The sequence below is a fragment of the Dermacentor andersoni genome, chromosome 10 (assembly GCF_023375885.2).
Source record: "Dermacentor andersoni chromosome 10, qqDerAnde1_hic_scaffold, whole genome shotgun sequence".
Lineage (NCBI taxonomy): Eukaryota > Metazoa > Arthropoda > Arachnida > Ixodida > Ixodidae > Dermacentor > Dermacentor andersoni.
This window is the reverse complement of record NC_092823.1, coordinates 54,373,668-54,387,559: the sequence shown is the minus strand read 5'-3', so window position 1 is coordinate 54,387,559 and position 13,892 is coordinate 54,373,668. Positions and strand designations below refer to the sequence as shown.

The window sequence follows — 13,892 nt, the reverse complement described above, 5'->3', positions numbered from 1 at the left end:
AGCGGTACATATTGACTACATTGTGTTCTAAAGGAACCAAATATTAAACATGGTAAGTTTCGGGAACCTTTACTAAGCCAAAGCTGCCCAAATGCGAAAACATACTTTGGAATCCCTGACGTCACGCTGGCGTACCGGCGCTGGGGTTTCGGCGCGAAATTCAAATACTGATACTTGGACCTTCATTTTCTCATCTCATAAACCAACTATCTTTTTGAAATGACTGCCTGCGTGGTTCTGGAACAATGCTTCATTAGACTAAACTGATTTATTGTTTCGCTTTAGTGTCCCTTTAAGTAGTGCCATTTAAAATTTCTAACGCATGCTTATCAACAAAATGACTAGTTCATGTCCTGCCATTCCACAACATGGACACGGCATGCAATTATTGGAAGCAAGGTGAAAGTAACCACATGCAGCCCTATGCAATATCAGCGGGCGCCGGTGCCGTTGGCACCTGTTGCACATCCAGTGCCATCTACCAGGGCCACCATCTTTCATCGCAACTTTGTGCAGCCCTCCACTCTCGTCTGTCACACATCCCTCTAGCCACCACAACATGTATTCGTCTGATATTCATGCTTGTGGATTCAGACATTCTTGTGGCTTTGTTTATAAGGCTTTATATGCCTTCACTGTCGTAAATTGCAGAGCAATCTATACTCTATCTCGGGAGACCCCGCGAACACAAATAATCGCTACTAACTGCAAAAACTGAACTTGTCAAGGTGGCCAAATCGAAACCCACAAGTGTCTGAAGGCACTGGCTTGCCTGCGATAAATTCACAACGGCGTTTCATATCAGTTGCCGATGTGTGCGTTCGTGGCGTAACGGTTTCAACATCGGCATTCTGTGCTAGAGGTCCCGTGTTCGAATCCTACTGTCGGACAATTTTAATAATTACTGATTTAGTACGCAGTACATTGTTGAATATGATGAGTTTACATAGCCAAGAAGCCGTTTTAAGCCAGAAGGACAAAGTTTATGAAAGTCCACATACTTCCCATAATTCCCGTGCTGGTTCAACCAGCAGCTCCCGTATACATTAGTGCCCCAAGTTCCCTCTAGTAATTATTGCATAGACCTCTATTGCCTTTCATCCCATGCATCGCAATTCAGTTGTTGCGGGTGTTTTTAAACCGCAGTCTTGGCATTTGAAAAACAGCTATTCTGCCACCTAATATGCACGAGTCTCGAATTAATCAGCTTCTGTCACCATCGATATCACTGTTGCCAGCATCCATGCACAGTAAGAGACTTTGAGATAGAAATATAAAAAAAAATGTCTAGGCATTTCCTGGATGAACTGCAGGTACAGATGATTCAGATGGTAGGCATTCTATCACGCCAAAGGAGAATGCTTGAAAATCGATTGTCAGTGTCTCTAAACTTGTGGGACAGCGTGAGGAAAGCACTTTTTCTTTACTGTAACCCATAGTTTTCTCATGCCCCCATGGACCCCTGCAAAGGTGAAACAGCCTGGTCTCAATTCCCACTCCAGAACATTTAACACCTCCTTGCTCTATGGTATGGTATGAAGAACTTTATTTAGGTCCTCAGGGATCAGTCTGGGACTGATGCGGGCCGCTCCCACGTCGGTACAGAAAGGCCGAGCCCCTTTGCCATCACACGGGCCCTCTGGACAGCCCTGAGTTGGTCCGCCAGCACTTCACTGTGCAGCATCCGCTGCCACCACTGTTCACCTCGAGAACCATCACCGGCCAACGCCAAGCAGCGCCACAGCATGTGTTGTAAATCGAGCAAACCCCCACACTTACAATAGACTGAAACCCCGCAGTCCGGATTAATTTTATTCATGATGACCGGGTTAGGGTACGTTCGTGTCTGCAGAAGCCTTAATGTAACCGCCTGCGGCCTATTTAATTTAGGATGTGGCAGCGGGAATGCCCTGCGCCTTAAGTAATAGTGCTTGGTGATTTCGTTGTAGGTTAACAGTTGGTCCCTGTACTCAGGAGCGGGAGAGGAAAAATAAGAAAAATTGACTACTGTGAAGGGACATGCACCAAATTAAAATATGGGCTTCAACATGCTAAAACTGCACAGTAAGCTACAAGGGATGTCATGGTAGAGGGCTGTGGATTAATTTCAGCCACATGGTGTTCTTTAGTGTTCACCCAAAGCATGTTACACAATTCTTGCATTCTGCCCTCATCGAAATCCGGCTAGGAATTGACTTGGGGGGGCATGGTGCTCAGCAGCATGTCAGACACCAAGCCACAAAGGTGTGTGAAGAGACGGCCGTCTTTGTATAGGATGGATAGAATTTTATTTGGCCTAAATATTACCACTCTTCAAGAACGCCAAGGTACATCCCCAGCCTCACTTTGCATTCCTGTAAATCAGGCGATATGTGTTAAAGAAACACATCCCAAGAGTGGCAACGGCCATTACCATAGTGAACTTATACAAGATCTCGTCGGCAATGCCCCTCTTCAGGTAGACTGGCACACCGTCGTCAGCCTGCAATAAAAAAAAAGAGGAGGGAGGAATTTTTAGTTTGCCACAGCCTTGTATTCATTGACAGGCTTCAATTAACACAGTGCAGCAGTGTTGCCCCTTACCTCAAGGTACGGCAATAATGCTCCTTGGCTATTTGAGCAACTAGGATGAACTATATACTTAAACAACTTGAACAAAAAGAATTTTTTACACCATGGGGGGGGGGGGGGGGATTGTGCATTAATGTTGACCATTTGGGGTTCTTTTAACGTGCACATAATGCATGGCACCCATACATTTTTGCATTACAGTCCCCCCAGAATGCGGTTGCCGCAATGAAATCCGCAATATCGAGCTCCGCAGCATGACACCACAGCCCGTAATCTATCATGGTGCGTAACAATAGAACTAAAAAAATGCACATTCCTTTCAATGCACCTGGTTACAAAAGCTTCGTTCAGAAATCGCAGTGGAGTGCCAGTGATGTTCAATTACCAGTTCAATTGAGTGGCAATGCTGTACGTACAGTTGAACCTTGTTCGGTTGAATCAGACACAGAAATACTTGCATTATATGCAATATTCGTCAGAGGCATATATTCATTACACAGCTACGTTACACTGATATCAGTGAGAAATATTGTTACGTGTAGCTGGAGCCCAATACTATATACAATTTATTTACAGGGAAGCTAATGGAAGGCCAAAATGGCGACGCTATATCAAGCGGGCCCACGTCGTCTTCTTCCTCCTCAGTGCAGCCTCACTGTGGCGGCTGTTCCGTAGCATCACCCCCGGCGGTAGAAGTGCCATCCCGGTGCTTAATCTACACATCCGCAGTGAAAGGTGCCTGGTATCGCTTTAGTCTCGCCACGTGAACGATGTCACTTGCAGCCGACGATGACGCTGACAGGTCGGTGGGGATAACTTCATACGTGACATCGGTCACTTGTCGCACCACACGGTATGGGCCAGTGTAGCGCGACAGCAGCTTTTCTGAAAGGCCCACACGTCGAATGGGTGACCAGAGAAGCACCAGAGAACCCGGAGTAAAGTGAACGTCGCGATGGTGGCAATCATAGAGGCGTCTGTGATGCTTCTGTGAGGCCGGGCGAGCTGGCGCGCGTGGTCGGCGTGTGCGATCGCGTCGCGGGCGTATTCAGTGGTTGAACGCGTGGCCGAGAGCAACAAAGTGTCCAAGGGCAACGTGGGTTCTCGGCCATATGGGAGATAGAATGGTGAATAGCCGGCGGTGTCGTGACGCGATGAATTATACGCGAACGTCACATATGGTAAGTGAAGATCGCAGTCGTGGTGGTCAGTCACAACGTACTTTGAAAGCATGTCGGTGATGGTCCGGTTGAGGCGCTCCGTGAGGCCGTTGGTCTGTGGGTGGTAGGACGTGCTGAACTTGTGCTTTGTCGAGCAGGAGCGGAGGATGTCCTCGACGACTGCCGACAGAAAGCTGCGGCCACGGTCAGTGAGTAATTGGCACGGAGCACCATGCACTAAAATGATGTCATAGAGCAGAAAATCAGCAACGTCAGTAGCACAACTTGTCGGAAGGGCTCTGGTGATTGCGTACCGCGTCACATAATCAGTAGCAACGGCGACCCATTTATTTCCGGAGCCTGAGAGAGCAAACGGTCCAAGAAAGTCTAGACCAACACGGAAAAAGGGTTCCGGTGGGATGTCGATCGGCTGGAGACATCCAGCTGGAAGTGTGGAGGGCTTCTTCCGGCGCTGACAGGGCTCACAAGCGGCAACGTAGCGCCGCACGAAGCAGGCGAGACCCGGCCAAAAGAATCGACGGCATACACGGTCGTATGTGCGTGAGACGCCCAAGTGTCCAGCCAAGGGAGCGTCGTGAAGTTGTTGGAGGACAGTCAAACGCAGGTGTGACAGAATTACGAGCAGAAGGTCAAGGCCGTGTGGCTCGAGATTGCGGCGGTATAATGTCCCCTCCTTAAGGAGAAACATCTGGGGAGAGGCGTCGCCAGGCGTTGACTCCAGATGGTCGATGAGGGCTCGTAATGAAGGATCGCGGCGTTGCTCGTTGCCGATTTCAAGCAACTGGGAGACAGAGAAAACGCAAGCGATGGCGTCCGCATCAGCCGGTTCGTCGACGGGGCAGCGGGACAAACAATCGGCATCCCGGTGCAAGCGTCCCGTTTTATATACCACGGAGAAGGTATATTCTTGCAGGCGTAATGCCCAGCGAGCGAGTCGTCCCGTGGGGTCCTTGAGTGAGAATAGCCAGCAGAGTGCGTGGTGATCAGTGATGACACAGAAGGGGCGTCCGTACAAATATGGACGAAACTTCGCAACAGCCCACACAAGAGCGAGGCACTCGCCCTCTGTGATTCAATAATTGCGCTCAGCGGGTGATAGAAGTCGGCTGGCATAGGCTATAATGCGGTCATGTCCACGCTGGCGTTGTGCTAACACTGCTCCTATGCCATGAACACTGGCATCAGTTCGAACTTCCGTTGAGGCAGATGGGTCAAAGTGGGCCAGAATTGGAGGCGTGGTAAGGAGAGTAGTGAGCTGCGAAAAAGATGCGGCATGGTCAGGTCCCCAAGAAAATAGGGCGTCTTTCTTCAAGAGGTCGGTAAGGGGACATGCGATAGTCGCAAAATCCTTCACAAAGTGTCGGAAATATGAGCACAGCCCTACGAAACTATGAACGTCCTTGGTAGACTTCGGAACAGAGAAGTTCGTAACGGCGCGAATTTTGTCCGGATCAGGTCGCACGCCTCTGGCATCCACGAGGTGTCCAAGGATGGCAATTTGGCGGCGAGCGAAGTGACATTTTGACGAGTTCAACTGGAGACCGGCGCGGCGAAACACGTCAAGAATCGCTGAAAGACGGTCTAGATGCGTGTCAAATGTGGGCGAATAAACGATGACGTCGTCCAGATAGTACAAACAGGTGGACCACTTGAACCCCTGAAGCAAAGAGTCCATCATTCGTTTGGAGGTGGCGGGGGCGTTGCAGAGACCGAAAGGCATCACCTTGAACTGATAAAGGCCGTCAGGGGTAATAAATGCAGTCCTCTCTCGGTCCATGTCGTTGACGGATATCTGCCAGTAGCCGGACCGTAAGTCGATAGAAGACAAATGGGTGGTACCGTACAAGCAGTCTAGAGCGTCATCAATATGTGGCAAAGGGTACACGTCCTTTTTTGTGATTTTGTTCAGGAGGCGATAATCTACACAAAAACGCCACGTTCCATCCTTCTTTTTGACAAGTACGACGGGAGAAGCCCAGGTACTACAGGAAGGCTCGATAATGTCCTTTGCAAGCATCTTTTTGACTTCCTGTTGGATAACAGCTCGTTCAGACGCAGAAACACGATATGGACGTCGGTGAATAGGGTTCGCATCGCCAGTGTTTATGCGATGGGTCACGACGGACGTTTGACCTAAGGGTCGATTGTCAAAGTAAAGAATGTCGCGATAGCCGTCAAGAACGCGGCAAAGGGCTTCAGCTTGAACAGGTGTAAGGTCAGAGGAAACCATCTTCTCAATGTCGACGTCAGTACCGTGCGATGACGTCACGGTATGGGCTGAGCTGTGACGATCTTCCACTGTGAATGGCTCAATCTCATCATCCTGCAAAGTGCTAATTATAGCCAATGAAATCCCCTGAGGCAGAACTTGCGCGGTCAGCGTGAAATTGACAAGGGGAAGGCAGGTGCGGTTGCCAGTTAATTGTCAGCACAGTGTGCGGCACGGTAACACCATGTGTAAGTATAACTGCCGGAATTGGTGCAACCACGTAATTACTGTCAGGTACAGCTGGTGAGGACAAGTCGACATGTGTCACAGATTGAGGCGGTAGGCGAATAAAATCCATGCAGCTCAAACGGCTTGGAGACGGGTCCACGGGGTCGGCAAGAAGAGGCAAGTCAAGGCGAAGTGAGCCGGCCGAACAGTCAATGAGGGCCGAATGATTGGCAAGGAAATCCAGACCGAGAATGAGGTCGTGAGGGCAATGCTCGATGACGGTCAAGAGAACGACGGTTTGTCTCTCAGCAATGGTGAGTCGCGCAGAGCACATGCCAACAATAGCGTACAAATCGTACAACAATTGTACAAATCGGTTCGGGGCGGGCGTCAGAACTTTCTTGAGCCGACGGCTAAAAGCAGCACTCATAATGGACACATGCGCCCCAGTGTCACTCAATGCGCACACAGGAACATTGTCGACGAGAACGTCCAAAAGATTCTTGTTCGTGAGTAAGGCGAAGCGAGGATTTCGTGCCAATGTCATCTTTGCAGCTTCACCTTCAGAAGCTGCACTGTCTAGTTTTCTGGTCGGAGGTGTGGCGAGTAGGTCGGAGAAGGAGCACGGCGTGACGGGGGCAAACGAGATTGACGACGGGAAGGAGAAGGCGAGCGGGAGTAGCGGGGTCGTGTCAGAGGTGTCGCAGGGTCAGATGATGGAGCGGGCATAGAAGGGGCGAAGGAATAGGACGCGCTAGACGGGCGAGGGTGGTAATCAGGAGAATAGCGCATCGGAGAAGTCCAGCGGCTGCGGCAGTGGCGAGCGACATGTCCAATGCGTCGGCAATTAAAACAGATCGGCCTGTCGTCCACTGTTCGCCATTCGGAGGGGTTGCGCTGTCCGTAAGAGGAGTAACAAGAGCGCGGTGGGGATGTGCGGGGAGAAAGAGCTTCCGAGCGTATGGAACGAATGGATTGCAGGCCGACGGACAATTCTTGACGGACGACGGCCTGGATCAAGGAGATTGTCACCGGAGAATGACCAGGTGACGGGAATGAAGGGGCCGCCGGTTGTGCCGCTTCGACCTCACGACGAATGATGCGGGTCAAGTTGTCACGTCGCGACGGCTGCTGGAAGAGGTTGTCACAGGATGACGTAGCAGCTGTGTTGGGAAGTCGCGTTATGTGCTGGGATACCCGGCTGCTTTTAGCATGCTCAAGACTCCTGGAGGATTGCATCGATGCTGGTGACGTTCGTAAGCACCAGTAAATTGAAGGCATCGTCAGCAATGCCTTTGAGGACGCGATTAACCTTATCATCCTCAGACATGGTCCGGTCAGCCTTGGCACAAAGGGCCAAGATGTCGAGAATGTATGACACGTAGGACTCGGTCGACGTCTGTACACGTGTGGCAAGGGCTTTCTTGGCATTGACTTGGCGACCGAAAGGATTGCCAAAAAGGTCGCGGAGCTTCTCTTTAAAGAGATCCCAGCTCGAGATCTGTTCGCGAGTCTGGAACCATGCAAGTGGAGCTCCGTCGAGGTAGAAAAGAACGTCCGCAAGCATAATAGTCTGATCCCACCAGTGACTGGCGCTGACACGTTCGTATAAGCGGAGCCAGTTGTCAACATTAGGATTGCCGACTCCGTTGAAAACACCAGGATCTCTAGGGGGGGAAACGGCGACGTAGGTCGGGGCTGCAGGCGGAGATGGTTGCGTAGATGAAGTGCCGCCAGCAGGAGCCAAAGTTGCACTGTCGCCGCTGCGACCGCTGTGAAGCTCCATGACGGGTACGGGGAACGTCCACCTCCACCAAATTAACGTTACGTGTAGCTGGAGCCCAATACTATATACAATTTATTTACAGGGAAGCTAACGGAAGGCCAAAATGGCGACGCTATATCAAGCGGGCTCACGTCTTCTTCCCAGGGTGTCTACCAAGTTGTCATTTCCAAATTCCCTGAGTTTTCCAGGTTCTTCCCCGAGTGCCTTTGCAAAATTCCCTGAGTGATGCAGAACTATGTTTTATGTCAAGACGGGCTGGAACCATATCGCCCGATGCTGTCACTCTTTAGTAAACATATGAAGATTAAAAAAAAAAAAAAATCGACTTAGTCCAATTTGAATACTAAGGAGTAGTGTTTATGTTATTCAAAAAAAGAATAGAAGGGAGGGGTTAGTAAAATGCACAGCAAATAAAATGTCTTTGAAACAAATTGCAAATCGAGTCAGACATTCTCAAATACAAATAAAAAGGAGATGCATGCAGAAGCAAATATTTTCAAATATGAGCTATTTATACCAATTGATAGCAAGCTCAGTGGTATGAGGCCCGAATTTTGTCACAATTGAGAGTCTCTCTCAACAGCTCATAAGTCAACCTCAACTGTCCTGACATACTCTCAGCCCGCGCACGACGCCTCAGTATTGTGTTTCACTGCTTTAAAGAGTTTATTTTGGTTTGTATGAGGGACACCTGCATCTCGGCATCTGCCAAGAGTGTTTTTGAGCTCAGGCTCCTTGAAAGAAGTGCTTGCATACTTCATTCCTCAATGCGTCGGTCCTTTCTGTTCCCGTGCTACTTTTGTCGCGCGTTCGCACTGCGGACCATTTGAAGCATACTCTTGGTCAGTTTACAGTCAACGTCCAATTCTTCAGACCCCCTAGGGGCCGCGAAAACTTCCGAAAAATCAGGCAGTTCGAAAAAATAAATGCGTCTTTTACTTCCCTTAAAGGGCCCCTGAAACGGTTCGGACAAATTTTGTAGACGCGTAGGGTACAGTTTAAGTAGGACATTCGCACCACAATTTAAGTGAAGCGTTACGTATTAATGGAGCTACAAGCGATTAGAAGTTACTCTCCTCCCTAGCCATGCTTTTCCTCCTCAACTCGTTCGCCGAGCGAGCGGGACTAAGCTCCGCCTTCAATGGTTCGGCGTCACGATGCGACGTCACATCGTCCACTTCCGGTTGCTTTGGAGCCCGCCCCCGCCCGCGCGAGACCTCTCCGCTAGCCGCTTGGCCGTCGACCCCAAGCGGAGCTATCTAAGCAGCGTGCGTTGCGAGCAATCTGTCGTAGCGCCGAACGTGTCTGGTATTCCGGTAACCACAGGCAAGCTGATCATTTCGGCAAATGACTGCAGGCATAAACTCAAGCTGACGAAGGAACTGTAGCGTAGACGTACCTGAGCGGCCTGATCGGTCTGCACGGTGCAGACACTTGTTGGCGTAGCGCTTAACCAGCCAAACAAAGCGCTAATATTGCTCTAACCAAGTGCAAAACATTTTAAACATTTATAAAAACAACGTGTTGATGATTACACTCCTGCGAAAAATACACACCAGCAGCAAAGAAGAATACACTTCGTTGCTGCTACTGTGTATGGTTGAGCTCTGTGCCACCAGGTGGCTGCACCGTGCAGACCATTCACATTTGCCCTTCTGCTCATCTCATGGCTCGTCCCGTTACGGCACAGTCGAGCGGCCAGACCCTCTCCCCTTGCGCTTGCCCTAATACCGGACTCGCGAAACGCTATTGCGTTAGTAATCTTCCGGTGTAAAGTGACGGCCACAAACGCGCAAATCCTGGCGCCGATCGGATAGCGGCTGTCCGATGCGCAGCAGCCAGTTCGCTCGTACGCTGCCTTGCAGAGGGACACAATGTCACAGCTTGACATATTGCCAGTCGCTACTTTTGCAGTCCACAAGGCAACAAAGTCGAATCATAGTGCTCGCGAAAAGACAGACCGACTCTGACCGCGGAGCTCTCGTCAAAATGGGGTACGTTGTATACAAGCAGACGACCATTGCTGTTTGCCGGAAGTGCTTGGGTGTACTAAAAAATTGTTCTTGTGCAATTCTCTTTATGTTACTTTCTTTCTATAAAAACAAATTAACTAACATTCCAACTATTACGAAGATCATTTGTTTACCATAAAGTTGGAAAAATTATCGATAACGTGCCCTGATCAGCCGATCGGATTGCTCGCCCCACTGACGTCATGTGGGTGATTTCAGTCATATGGGTAGGGGCGGCTTAAAATTCCGCCGAGCAGTGCGCTGCGATCGGCAGCGATGTGCATATTTAAAACCTTAAAATAAATTACACGCTATACGCGGAGCACTTAGATATGTCAATTAATGATCAGAAGGACCTACTCTAACGACTCAGTACGTTTGTAGAAAATTGTCAAAAGCGTTTCAGGGTCCCTTTAAGGGCTCAAATAGATAGAGGCACGTCTGGAAAAGCTCTGAATGCCTGTCAGTACACTCATTAGGCATAGTGGTGCTCCTACTGTGACAGGAGAGGGCGGGTGCACGCGTGTAAAATTAAGGAATACATACTGCGTCCCGTGACAATTGCCCCTTCCTACGCTTGTTAAGCTTCACCGCGTCACGCGACTGTGCTGAGGCGAAACTAACTTTCAGGAACCAGCATTATGGAATGCGCCGTGCTTTCCGAGCTTCGAAGCCAAAATTATTGTTGACAGCGGAGAAATGAAGAAACACGGCACCGAACGGCAAGAAGCTTAATAGCGAACGTCGAAGCAGCTAGGCGTAGCCTTGCCGCAGTGGTGGCTTTACGGCTTCCAGCGGATCTGCATGCGATAGCGCCGGTTCGAGGCGGCGAGGTAATCAAAATGACAGCGGTGGTGGATTTGATTAATGCCGTTTCGGACCTGCGGTCATGCAGGACGTCCGGAAAATGGGACGGCAAAGAGTTCCTGCGTCCGAAATTTCAGACGTTCTCATACTTTGACTCTATGGGGTACGTGGTGGCGCCGCGAAGCCGTCCAAATTATCGGGAATCCGGAAAGTCGGTCGTTGACTCTACACTGGCAACTCCTCCAGCCGACGACAGGACGTCAAAAACGATTCGTTACGATTCCTGTCTGTTACTCAAGCCAGAATTACCGCGACTTTCGACCCTTTCAATAAAATTACAGCTAATTTTCCCTGATAGAGGCACAAATTCCCTGAGTTTTTCCAGACTACTAAAAATCCCTGAGAATTCCCGGTTCCAGGTTTTCCCGCCTCACTGTGGCGGCTGTTCCGTAGCAATATTTTAGATTTACTTTGTTTTATCGGATAATTCATTACATCGAACTGCACTGTCTTCATCCGATACGAATTGTTGAGTTAAGGGATGCTCCAGAATACTGGGGTTAACATTACTGAATTGATGCCTTTTATATGAGAACATCTATGCATTTAGAAGGATAAGAAGCACAACTTCGCGGCTATTTTTGGTTTATTTGCCCAACAGTATCGATCAGTGGATCGACCTTCTGAAGCTCGTGAAGAAGGTCGGTCCATTGACCAAAAATGATGGGAAAACACATTGAAAATAACTGCAAAGTTGTGCTTCTCATCCCCATGTATGTATGTGTGTGTATGTGTACACACACACACACACACACACACACACACATATATATATATATATATATATATATATATATGTATATATATATATATCTTATTTGGCCGGAATGCTACGTTGACCTTGGACACGTTGGTGTCTTCCTCTGCATGCCTCCCTAACAAGTATGCTTGAGGGGCTATTGCCCGCGCCGACCATGTAAGCCAAGTTGCCCACGCTCGATTTTGCGAGTCGCAGATCTGCCAGAAATTTCAGTACAATAGCCATCACAGGACTACCCAATTTGCCCCTGGGTCCCTTGCCCTCCTCTGGTCTGCAACAAGCCATCGGGCTTTCTGAAAAGTATGCCACCAAGTGGCCGTCATAACGTACAAAATCGCTCCATTGTCTTGATCCCCATCGGCTCAACCCTGCAATGACATCGTGCATGTTGTCTGCATGAAGCCTTATGTCCCAGGCACTGATTAACCTTGCGTGTAGTGGATTTTGTGTACGAGTCCTGACTGCTGCCAAAGTATGCTATGGCAAGTAGATTCTCCCACTTGTTTGCGCAGGATTTCACCTAGCACATTTGATGACGGGAAGGTACGCATGCATTATAAGCAGCTCTGTATGCATTATAACCACTGTACAGTGGAGGTAGTGCGAAGCTTTGCGGAATGTGGTTGTGGAAGAGCCTTCTCCTGATGGATCCGCCATATCTTCAAGACAAAATGGATTGCCCCCATGCATGTCTTACGTAGCTTTAGAGACTGTCCTTTTAATACAAAAATGCAACATGACTGACGGTACAATAAATATAAGTATGATTATGATGACCTGCTAGAATATCTACAAAGAAACAACCTACCACCTTGCCTTTCTTGCAATGAAAAGTCCACTACCTTGGAATAAAGTTGCATAAATTTAACATTTTATCAGCAGTCCTTAATTTGTGCTCCTCATCATGAAAACTTGTATGCTTAATAGCTGTTGTGCTTACAAAGCTTCCTTTTCTTTTTTTCTCTGCACTGGATCAAGTTATGTGTGAGTTCTCTGTCTGGTCTTCATTCCTGTTGACATGTTTACCTGAACTACTCTTTCATCTCATATACCTCCACTGTTTTAGCATTATGTGCTCGCAGACTTAACACACAACTATGCAATTGCCTGAAACTGATTGTCAAAGTACCGTATCTGCTAAATTGGCAACTTCGTTAGTCATAAATTGGCGCCCATTGATGTACACCGGTGCACCAAGACATGGGCTGTTTTCATATTGGTTAATACTTGTTACAGACATTGTTTTATGAACAATTGGTGTTCTCCCGTTACTGCAATGCACTCTAGACGAATTCTACGGTTCTGGAATGGATGAATAAAACTAACACAAAACTGCTTCTGTAGCTCCTTGATTTGGGCCAGTGTCCTGTACTTCCTAGCGGGGGCTACCGCCGTCGTCTTCAACTGAGGGGCCCGTCGGGCAACAGTCGTCAGGGTCTGTAAAAGAAACATTCACGTGAGATGATTCGTAGGAAACATCTGCACTGAATCCACGCAATGAAAAGATACTGCGCGCGCGAAGTTGACGTTCCTTCACGTCTCCAACGTTCATCAAGCCGTACTATCACCATACGACACAGCTGGCACGAGATCACACGGCTTCAATCCAATGCGCTAGAGAAACTGCCTTCACAGAGACCGAAAGCGGTCACCACCGCCTACAATGGCGGAGAGAGTGGATACGAAAGGGCGTGAAAAACTACTGAAAAAGCCTACTTGAGTCCATTACAGGGGAAAGTACAATTGCGAGTATGTAGTTCACATGAGGACGCAAAATAGAAAACAAATGCCAGAAATGAACAGCACGAGCGGCTACTACGAAGGCAACATGTCCGATTCTACGCAATGCGGTGGTCGGTCACAACGACGCGCTCAGTACGGAAAGCACAACTTATTTATCAAGTACGAGAGGCTATTGGTCGTTATAGACACTTGATACTTACGCGGGCGACGTTCATGGCAGCTGTAGTACTTTGAAGGAACGATTTACAGCACAATTAGTCCTCAGGGAGAACGTCCTCGGTGCCCTCAGAGCGGAGAAAACCGGGAGAACTGACGCGACACCAACGGCAGGTAAGCTAGACACAAAGAACGAAAACCAAGAAAGGAAGCGACATAGACTCAGACCAAAAAACTATTAAATTTTAGGGAACAAAATTAGTCGTGTACCTCAGCCGTGGGGGCTTGTTGACTTCTTTTGGGAGGTTTACGGAAAGAAAATCCTTCGGTTTTTTTTTTTCGGCATTTAGCGCAATGTCAAAAGGCGTCCAAACACATT

General features: G+C 48.7%; 1 protein-coding gene across 2 annotated transcripts; it reads right to left on the bottom strand.

Moving 5' to 3' along the window:
* Window positions 1-2,265: 2,265 nt before the first annotated feature.
* Window positions 2,266-13,685, bottom strand: LOC126543770 (cytochrome c oxidase subunit 7A2, mitochondrial-like). 2 transcript variants are annotated; one of them, XM_072284857.1, is made up of 4 exons: window positions 13,558-13,685; window positions 12,941-13,051; window positions 2,414-2,482; window positions 2,266-2,354 (listed from the first exon to the last, which is right to left on the bottom strand). In XM_072284857.1, exons 1-4 carry the CDS (start codon window positions 13,570-13,572, stop codon window positions 2,304-2,306), a joined length of 246 nt encoding a protein of 81 aa, XP_072140958.1. In that variant the 5' UTR covers window positions 13,573-13,685; the 3' UTR covers window positions 2,266-2,303. The 2 variants fall into 2 exon arrangements, with proteins under 2 accessions (XP_072140958.1, XP_050046836.2); XM_050190879.3 differs by having other exon boundaries at window positions 2,266-2,482; window positions 13,558-13,683.
* Window positions 13,686-13,892: the final 207 nt, after the last annotated feature.